Raw genomic sequence first — 10,748 nt, 5'->3', positions numbered from 1 at the left:
AAAGCATTTCATTCGTGGTTTTGATCCATATATATCAATCCATACAGAATATTAACAGGTAAAAACCAAATCAACATCTAATCATATTTTAAACATGAAACTTCCTCGCCCCATGTATGCATCACTTCACTAGAAAAAAATTTACCCTTGTGGGCGAGGTACGATTGTGCAGGTGGCACTAGTAGGCTACCACACTGAGCAAGTTACAAGTGCACAATCTCATATCGCTTGGATGTGGATGGGACAAGTACTATATGTAAATTCAACACCCTTCTATGACAAAGCATATTTTAAAGTCGTGATGGTCGTGATCCCACCAGAACTCCGGAGTTAAGCATTCTTAACCTAAAGTAGTACCAGGCTAGGTGACCCTCCGGATGAGTCAAAAGTGAACAATATTGTGTTTGAGTAGGGTGAGAATTGTTACAAATGGTATTAGAGCTTAACCCATCCGTATGTGTGGCCAACGAGGACATTGGGTCCCCTTTGGTGATTATGGCGACCTTGTAGGTGGGTGGGTGTGTGCATATTCAGGTGGCACCAGTACGCTACCACACTGTGCGAGCTACAGGTGCCTAATCCCACATTGCCTGGATTTGGATGTATTGCCCCGAATAAGAACTATTAGTCATTCCTATTTTAAATTGCATACCGAATAAAGGAATAATTGGAATAAGAACTATTGGTTATTCCAATTTTAAATTACATACCAAATAAAGGAATAATTGGAATGGGCATTCCATTCACACCAATCGCAGCATTAGTTCATATTGTCCATGTTACCCATTGCACAATTTTTTATTTTATTTTATTTTATTTGTTATGGGCAAATTGCATAGAAATCTAGTTTATTTTTTATGGGTTTCGACATCAAAGGCGGTGGTATTGGAAGGTAGTGGTGGTGGTGGTGGAAGGCAGTGGAGGTGGCGATGGTGGTGGCGGTGGTGGTGGCGGTGGAATGTGGAAGGCGATGGTGGAAGTGGAAGGCAATGGTGAAAGTTGGTGGCGGTAATGGAAGTCAATGGCGATGGCAGTGGCGATAGTGATGGAGGTGGTGGTGGAAGGTTGTGGAGGCGGCGACGATGTGGTGGTGGTTGAAGGCAGTGACAGTTGTGGCAAGGGTGGAAGGTGGCAATGATATAGGTGGTGGTGGTGGTGGTGGAAGGTGGTGGTGATGATGGAGGGGGTAATGGTGATATGGGTGGTGGCAACGACGGTTGTGGTGGTTGAAGGTGTAGCGGTGGAAGGCAGTGGAGGTAGCGATAGTGTGGCGGTTGAAGGCGGCAACAATGGTGGCGGTGATAGTGATGGTGATGGAATGCAATGAATGTGGCGGTGATGGAATGCGGAGGTGGTTGTGTTGGTGGCGATGGCGGCGGCAGCGGCGGTGGTGGTTTTTGGAATTGAAACATAAGGGTTTTTTGAAAAGTGATTTTTTTAAAAAAAAAATTACTCAGGAATGGAATCTATAGATTTAGTTGTGAAATAAATTTTCATTCTAAAGGAATGATCATTCCTATTTTAAATTGCATATCAAATAAAAGAATAATTGGAACGGGCATTCCATTCACACCAAAACACAGCATATTGTCCATGTTACCCATGGAACTATTTTTTATATTATTTTATTTTTTATGGGCAAATTGCATAAAACTCTATTTTTTATTTTTGGCTAAAAACCCCGTGATTTTGTTTGCTGCAGTGTGGCATCAACCACCTAGAGTTATCAGTTTGAATCAAAACTGAATGACTAGATTACAAAAATCATTGTCAACGTACATGTGAATATGTCACCAATTTGAAATTATATTAAAATCAAATGTGAAAAACACAGATAACAACAACATTTAATCATCTTCTTGGAATGAAGACAAGCAGATTCAAATAAACTTTTGAACCATGCTGTGAGGCTCAAATCATCCAAACATTGCTCATCCAACGGCAACGCCCAATATTGACAAAAGGTCTTCTAGACTCTCCTCCCAATCGGCTTAGTAAGTTTGGGAGTAGAAGTACAACTTGTCCCAGAGAAACCACCTGGCTTCCTCATAGAAGAGATACTGTAACAAGAAGCAAGATTCAATGACTGACAAAAATGCATATACAAATAACTCTCCAGATATACGGACAAATATGGAGAATAAACAACTTTACCAGTGATTCCTTTGCAAGGAGTTGTTCTTCATAGCTGCTAAATTCTTCACCTCTCGACTGTTTAAAAAGAAAAAAAGAGAATAAAATTGGTTAACTACCAAGTAGTAGTTTCTTCTACATTTGGCATTCAGGTGAGCACAAGGACCCAACAATAAACAAGTCCCAGATCTTTCTGATAGAATGATTATAAGGTTGATATATTTGGGAGCTAAGAAGCAGACACTTCTGATCGTACAGGTTACGGGCAACCACACTTCTCAAACACTCCCAGACGTGTAAGACACATCTTGGACGTGTTGAACAATTAAACAATATTTTTTTTAATCTCAAATATATGGCTGACACTTCTTAGGCCCTCACTAATATTTTACCAAATAAACCTAGGACATTAGCTATAATGTTTTATATGGAAGTATAATTGTAAGAAGGAATAAATTAAATGTCCTCCTGAATTTTAAATCGTAAGTGTTTAGTCTAGAAAAAAGACATCTCAACATTAAACTTCGTCTTTGTAGAACTTTTTACCTATTGAGAAATTCCAGTTTTGCCTTCTTCATCATGTTGCTCTTCGTATTGGAGATATTGCTACCAGGTCCACCTACAAACATTTTTTAAATGTAAAACAATTAAAGACCAAATACAAAATGCATCCACTTCAGTGTCTTAGCCCATGCAAGGTGCTGTTAATTGTCTAAATTCATATAAATGGATCACCGGACTCCAATGAACTAAGGGACTCAAAAGGAAACAAAAAGTATACCTCCATAGAAGCTTCTTTTACTGCTTGAAGGTGGAACCTTTGTGCAAATCTGAACTTGACGACTTTGCTTCCCTGCAAGAATTAAGCAATTGGTAAGAATTTCAATATAAACAAGGCACCAAAACTTTGAATCTATTTGAAGAAACAACATCTGAGACCATGAAGTGATAGTAGAATATGATCCGGAGAGCATTTTGTTAATTAAATGGGAGACTGATAATTTTATCAAAGTAATATGACTGGACAAAAATTCATATTAATACAAGGCACACCAACAAATTTAAAAATTTTCCTAAAGTGTGTCAAACACATGTTTTATGGAGATGGCCAAGATGTGTCAAACACGTGTCCTAAAGTGCCTCACGGACACATGTCTAACAATGATACAGCTCCTTAATAAAAGTGTCCATGCTTCTTGTAAGTCTGTTACCTCTCATAGATTCTTCTTTACTTCTATTTCCAGTTATATATTTATTTTTTAATCCACAAGTAGTTTTCTTTCCCTTTATTTTGTCAAATAAGCCCTTCATTCATAACAGTGAAACTTCTTCTCGACCTTTAAGCCTTAATCTAAATGCTTCAAACACTAAATCAGTATCAGCTCAGAAATTACAGCAGGTCATTATTTGGAAATTAAACAAATTATATAGAACTGAAAGCTTTGCACAGGTAGGTGGTCTTCTATTATACAATTGTGTGTATCATACAATGCAATACAAGAATAAAATAGGGTTAAATTTACAAAACCTCCTTGTAATATCACTATTAAATTGATCAAATTACGCCCTTCCCGTTATTTCTCAGTTAAAGTAAATGGTAATCTGACGTGTGCATTTAAGGTTTCTAAGGAAATAACTAAGTTAGATTATAAAGATCTTACGAGCATCTTCCTTCTTATATAGTTCCTTGATTCGATCAAATGACTTTTGTTGAGCCGCCTCCAAGTCTTTTGTCTTTGCCTGGAAGTAAATCACCCAATTGTTAAAAAGCAGTTCATTTACAATCAAACTCACATCTAAAAATTCTTAGTGAATTGAAAATGCAATTACCTAAATACAATCAAGAAATAGAAAAGATTAGAACTGTGGATAACTTCAGATAAAGGGAAATAACAAAAAAATGATTACCTCATACAATTGTTTCCATTTAAATGACACTTTCCTCTGTTTCATCCTCTCAACTACAAGATCGGTACTCTTAGCACCGAATTGTTTCTCATAAAACTTCTTCCACAGTTTATTAGTTACTGGGCTAAGATCTCTTCCCTGCATTTCAAATAAAAATGTAATTAAAAATTCTGAGAACATTTCAACCATGTTATACCAATTTAATGATTAATGAAGAAGATAGTTTGTCTTACTTCTGTCGAATTCTCGACATGCATCAACTGATCAAATGTACAGTGTGGTAAAATGCGCCCAAGGAGATGTATATCTGTTTCCCCAACATCCCCAAGATACCTAACATTATCTACTGCTGTTTGAACACAAAGATCAAGCAAACATGGAACTTTCCTCTGTTCCGTCATATTTTCTTTTGAGCACGTGGAATACCCCGATCTCACCTCGTCCAGTATCCTATTGCAACTAGTGATTAGGAAATACAATCAAATTTCACAGTAATCTTTGTAGAACTAGAAATATTTATAAAGAAAGAGGGGAAAAAATCCCATGTAGTGTGTTCATGTGTCTGTTTCATGTATGTCTCTAAATGTCTTTACAATGTTTATTTCTTTTCTTTCTGTGAGTTCCTTCTTCTTTATATCCGTAATTCATTAAAACCCTGTTTGGTTGCTGAGAAAGCAAAGGAAACTAGAAGAAACCAATTTGAAGTCTTACATGTTGGCACTGTTACATACTTTGAAGTATGAAAATACTCAACAACATTAAGCCAACTGATCCCTTTCCTAAATTCCTAATTGCCCTTCAACACCAATCTGGGTTTCGAACTAAATGGCATGTGATTGGTTTTTCTTTCTTGAAATATTCTAACAAACCAACAAAAATAATTCTTGATTGAAAAAAAAAATTTTCAATCCACGGATTGCAAATTTTTCCACTTTAGTCATTGAATTAATACAGATTGGTCTAATTCTCCACAAACTACCTCTGATTACACATCATTAAAAAATATATAAAATAAAATAAAAACAATTTAGTCTAAAAAGGTATCAGATACATCGTAGATCGAATACAAGAGAAGCCAATTTGATCATGATGCGCGCACATACACATACGGATATTTGTGTGTATATATATATGTATGTATGTATGTGTGTGTCCGTGTGCGCGCGCGCGCGTGAGGTTCTAGAGCTTACCAACTCGTGATCGGAAATAGAAATCGGAGAGGCCGGCCGGAGATGAGAACGTCAACGGACTTCGGTAATATATAATCAAAGAATTGCTAACGTGCGCCGGATGGATCGACGATGCGATATAACGACAATGGTACTTTCTGCTTACGCTGCTTTTGTGATTATTGTTGTAGGAGTCATCATATCTTACAAAATTGATTATTGTGAGGGCAAATAAATAAAAATAAAAATAATAATAGAAAAAGTAAAAAACAAAAAAACAAAAAAGGAAAGGGGTTAAACAATGTCTACATGCTTGTTAAAACTTGGTAGTGTGTTCATGTGTCTTATTGTCACCGGGTAAATACAGAATATGCCCTGTCATGATGGCACTAAGCCAGAAATATGAACGATTTTTTTCTGAATTTCTAATTTAGCTCAGCCAACTCACACTTGTCGCCTAAAATACATAGCAAGTAAAACACTTTCACATACAAGTATAGTTGCAATAATGTAAAGACAATAACACCTACGAATTTACAGAAGCACAAGATTTCTAACCTTTTACTATTATTTACAAAACAGTATAAGGAAAGGCCTCAGCCTGCAAAAACATACAAGAGTCTCTCACAACATAACTCTGTGTCTCACTCTCAATCTCTCTCTCTACAGAGCCCACATTAGCAATATATAGGCAAACTCTGAAAACCGTTACTAAAGTGGTGGATGACACCCCTATCTACCCACAACTACCCACTAAAGTGGTGGATGACACCCCCATCCACCTAGGGTCATGTTCGCACCCACTAAGTGTGCCAACACTACATATATTGTGACGACCTTGGTTTTTCAAGCCAGTGCGTCTTGTGATGAACCGAAGATTGACCCGATAACGGATCCGAATGCGGAAGCAAAAATAGAAAACAAGACTCTAAGAAGTCAAAGTGACCTTCCATGAGGTCTTAGAACTCAATGAGAACTGATGCAGAAACGAATGATAAAAAAAAAAAAAAAAAAAAAAAAAAAGACCGAACAGACCCCCAAGGGCAAAATGGTCATTTCTAAAAATATAAAATCGGGTGCTACCGAGCACACCACTAGAAAGACAGCAAAAAATTAATTAAGTTAGACCCAATAATCACTTGATTCGGAGTCCGGATGAAGAAAATATGAAACTCCAAAGTTTCATAAAAATCACATTTTTGAGTTTGAAATCAATGCAGCAAGGGTACTTCGCAAGGGGTAAAATGGTCTTTTCAGACATAACTGGATGCAACTGAGCATATCATTAGATATAAGAAGAAGATATGAAACGTCAAAGTTTCATAAAAACCAACTTTTGGGTTTAAAATCAGTGCAGCAAGGGTACTTTACAAGGGGTAAAATGGTCTTTTCAGATATAATTTGATGCAACCGTGCATACCGTTATATAGACCAGCAAAAACTAATAAACTTAGACTCAAAAATCACTTAATTTGGAGTCCGGATGATAAAGATATAAAGCCTCAAAGTTTCAAAAAATTAAACTTTCTGGGTTTCCAATATGAGCAGGGCCTGCACACATTTTCCGAATTCAAATGGGATTTTGAGGGCTTAAATGATATTTTTTGGCAAAAAGTTGTGAAGAAACCCCCCCTCCCCCCCAAAATCATGTTTTCTACATAACTATGTCAAGAGAAGATTTTATTTTACAAGTGAAATACCCAAAATGACCCTTAGATCAGCACTTTTTTCGGAAAAACCTAGAACGACCAGATTTTCCAGATCTGCGAGTTGTTTTCGGTATCAAGATGATTTTTTTTGTAAAAACACGAAGAAGAAACCCCCACTAAAATCACGTTTTCTACCCGGAGCATGGACAAAAATGAAAAAGAAACACTATGAAGTACCCAGAATGCCCCTAGATCAGGAAAGGGCAAGAAGTTGAAAAAAAACTGCTATAGCATAGCAGAAAAACCGAACTTTGCACGGGATTTTCGGTACCAATACGACATTTTCTGAAAAAACACGAAGAAGAAACCCCCCCTAAAATCACGTTTTTTAAGTGATCATGTCAAGAACGGAATTTATTTCCCGAAGGAAAACCCCAAAGTGCCCTAAAATCAGATTATGTAACAAAACTTCAAAATGAGTTCATAGGAAGCTCAAAACACAAACGATAAGGTTTTGCCCGGAAATGACCATGCACGCAAATGTAACTTACCTATTTAGATGTGTTACAATGGTCCACAACTTAAAAATACCACCGATACAAAATCCGACCCCCCAACGGGCAAAAAGGCAAAAATGGAACTTGGAATGAAAACTCGGAATCCAAAAATACAAAACGGGGTCAAATGACCGTTTGGCCCTTGGCCACACTTCAAACATAATTTATAAGACCCAATGAAAGAATGAAAACGGAATTCCCACACCAGATGCAACCATGATGAGACAATGACTTGGCATTTTTCAATATTTTCCTAATATTTCAAGAAGTTAGAAGTTACAAAAAATTCAATATACATGTCAATGGCTTTCGGCCTCATCTCATACATGTTGAATATATTGAAAGGAGTGCACTTAAGTACACATTACATGCATGGAATCAAATTTACACATTTTGACATATAAAGCTATAAATGGCATTTCAAGCCAACATTTACATGAAATGAGAACTTCAAGTCTACAAATCATCCAAGCATGATGTGAATCCCGAATCTTGATCCCGGTACCTGAAAAATGTCCCCACTACGTGGGTGAGTAACATAAAGCTACTCGTAGGAGATGAGCATGCATCGACCTAGCGTTTTACAATTATATCACCTTAAAGTGAAACATGTTAAAGGGGCTCATGCCACCTAACGTCTATGTCAAGTGAGACTCAGGAATCATATGAACAACGGCATACAAGTATACATGCTACTTTAAAGTGAACAACGGCATACAAGTATGCATGCTCAAGTATACTAAACAATGTTAAACATGTTATACAACATGCAAGCATACATTTTCAAGTATACTAAACCACATTAAGACAAGTCATGCAATGTCTAAGCATATTTACACAAGTATGCATTTTATATGAAAATCTCGTAAATCAAGTATATGAACATAAGTATACTAAGCTAAAAGAGATACGCCTAAAGCAAGTATACACGGCACAAGCATACTAAATGAAATTTAAATTCACAGAGCAAGCATACAAGTTCAAGTATACTATATGAGATCTAAATGCACAAAACAAGTATACAGTTTCAAGTATACTAAGTAAGATTCAAATATCCAAAGCAAGCATTAATTCTCAAGTTACAAGTAATCCATGATTAACAACTTCAAATTGAATGCGAAATCAAAGTAGAAAGACTAGGACATGTGGTCACTAGACCAAGCAAGTGTTTTCAGGTAATTACGACCCACAAGGCATTACCTAGTGCGCACATGCATAAGTTATTTCGGGCAATTACGACCCACAAGGTACTACCTAATGCGCACTTATGACTTAGAAGACTCTTGTCTCCGTACTAGAGCCAAACCCTAGCCATCACGTGAAATATGTCCTTACAAGCTTTCCAAAATCAATAAGTCCAAAACTTATACAAAAATCAATAAGTTAGACTAAACTTATACCAAATCCACTAATGCATAAAACCATCTCCCATGCACAAATAAGGTTGAATCCACACAAACCATGTCCTAGAATTCAAGTCTAGATAGCATATGACATGTCAAGCCTCCAATATACAATTTATACACCAAAACAAGAATATTTTATAACAATTGAACCACATTACCACGCTAAGCCACAAGTACTAAATAAGTCCCAATTTAGTAACTAGCTTCTAAGGTAAACAATTGTAATATTCTAACAAGCTATACACCCACACAAGATATATCTAAACAAGCTATGCAAGTCAATGATATTCTATATCATGCTAAGTCCAATTACCATTTCAAGATGCCTCAAGTACTAATTCTACATCAAATTTGTAATATGCTCACAAGGTGATTAAACGGACTACGTTTCAAGGAATTAATAACCTATTACCTCCGATATCAATTTAAGTGACCAACACACTTAAAATAAAATTAATTAAGCTCATTAATTAATTTTTTTTTAGATTTTAAGACATATCCAAATGTCCTCAATTTAATATATGTTAAAGAACTCACCAAAGCCTACTTTAATATCACATTACAAGTTGATTCCATGCTTGATACAACTAGGTGAATTAAACTTTCACAAAAGATAAATATTAAATAAAATTTGCAATTCTTATTCAAATAACCCCAATTTAATACATATCAACCACCATACCAAGGCCTAAATTTCTAGCATGCCACAATTTAATTCTAAGTTGCCTAGCATCATGAGAATTAAATCTTAAACAAAGAAAATAATTAAATTAAATTCTATAACTTGAACAAGGCATGCTCACAAGTTGTATATGCTCACATAACAATCAATACAACATTAATATAACCCTAAAACATCCCCTACCTCAATTTGAGATGAAAATCCCAAATCCCCACTGAATTGAAACGGCTCCGAATCTGACGAAACTCCTAGGTTTTGTCGAGGACAACACGATCTATATGAATCCCCAAGAAGCCCCATGAAAATCCAAACTTGACCTCAATCCCGAACTCGAAATTTGGTCAGAAATGGTTTCTAATAAGGGGTAATGGTGCGTGTAGTCAACACGAACACAAAACGTAAAAGCACTTCAACTTTTTAACAAAGGAATGAAGTTCAAAAGAGAAGAGAGGTGGTGGCAACCTCCCTTGGGCTGCCATGGGAGCTCTGGTCGTGCAAGGTGAGTGGGGAAGATGAAAAATGAAATATTTCACCCCCCTTTTAAAGAAATCTCAAAAAGTGCCCCGAACGGGCCCCGCTGGGTCAGGAAAAGTTGAATTTGAGCAAACGCGCTCAAATGGTAAAACTTCATGAACAAAAAAGATTCAAAATGAGAAAATATGAACAACGGAAGAAATGGTGTCAAAAACTGAGTTCCGAGCAGAGAGATATGCCCCAAACAAGTTCGCTAGCAACTAGGGCCAGAAACCCTAAAACTAAAGAAAAACGACCAGAAGGAGATTCCAAGAATTCACGAGTCGATGAAAAGTGAAAATGAATCCCGTACGAGGATCCAGGCTCCAGAAGAAGTATTTTACAATAACTTTCATTAATTACAAAATGGCCCCTCCGAAAAGGGTTAGTTGCACTAATGCCCCAGAATGAAAATATCTTCCCAAAATATTTTCTTAAAAACCCCTGAAATAAAATATCTTCAAAATATATTTACGAAAAACACCCCAAGAAAAGAAAATAATTCCAAAGAATTTTGCATCCATGCCCCTATGGACGCCGGGAGCAACCAGAGTACTTTCCTGCAAAAGTAAAAATACGTATTTCGTGGAAACCATTTACGATAAAGATACGTGAAGTCAAAAACCAACTCCGAGCACAAGAAGTGAGGTTTTGCCAACAAAGTGACAAACGGGGAAAAGACGAAATAGGGAAAAGGACGAAATAAGAATAAGGACAAAAAAAGTGAATAG

The 10,748-nt window shown here is 36.5% G+C and overlaps 1 protein-coding gene across 2 annotated transcripts; it reads right to left on the bottom strand.

Annotated features, from left to right (window-relative positions):
- Nucleotides 1-1,730: 1,730 nt before the first annotated feature.
- LOC132311193 (uncharacterized) lies at nucleotides 1,731-5,419 on the bottom strand. Of its 2 annotated transcripts, none has more exons than XM_059808984.1 (8): nucleotides 5,232-5,419; nucleotides 4,275-4,491; nucleotides 4,042-4,179; nucleotides 3,795-3,873; nucleotides 2,915-2,986; nucleotides 2,680-2,752; nucleotides 2,155-2,211; nucleotides 1,731-2,060 (listed from the first exon to the last, which is right to left on the bottom strand). In XM_059808984.1, exons 2-8 carry the CDS (start codon nucleotides 4,440-4,442, stop codon nucleotides 1,970-1,972), a joined length of 678 nt encoding a protein of 225 aa, XP_059664967.1. In that variant the 5' UTR covers nucleotides 4,443-4,491; nucleotides 5,232-5,419; the 3' UTR covers nucleotides 1,731-1,969. The 2 variants fall into 2 exon arrangements, with proteins under 2 accessions (XP_059664967.1, XP_059664966.1); XM_059808983.1 differs by having other exon boundaries at nucleotides 4,275-4,500; nucleotides 5,232-5,418.
- Between the last annotated feature and the right edge of the window lie 5,329 nt (nucleotides 5,420-10,748).

Source organism: Cornus florida, unplaced genomic scaffold (assembly GCF_030987335.1).
Source record: "Cornus florida cultivar Cherokee Brave unplaced genomic scaffold, ASM3098733v1 CherokeeBrave_3.0.0_Hap2_Chr06, whole genome shotgun sequence".
Classification (NCBI taxonomy): domain Eukaryota; kingdom Viridiplantae; phylum Streptophyta; class Magnoliopsida; order Cornales; family Cornaceae; genus Cornus; species Cornus florida.
The sequence above is the reverse complement of the archived record's forward strand: the minus strand, read 5'-3'. Positions and strand labels throughout refer to the sequence as shown.

Excerpts from the sequence above, each read along its gene's own strand:
- LOC132311193 (XM_059808984.1), bottom strand. The coding sequence starts at position 4,442 with ATGACGGAACAGAGGAAAGTTCCATGTTTGCTTGATCTTTGTGTTCAA. Across the intron at positions 2,987-3,794 it reads ATATAAGAAGGAAGATGCTC|GGAAGCAAAGTCGTCAAGTT; the intron begins GTAAGATCTTTA and ends TAATTCTTGCAG. Across the intron at positions 2,212-2,679 it reads AAACTGGAATTTCTCAATAG|TCGAGAGGTGAAGAATTTAG; the intron begins GTAAAAAGTTCT and ends CTTTTTAAACAG.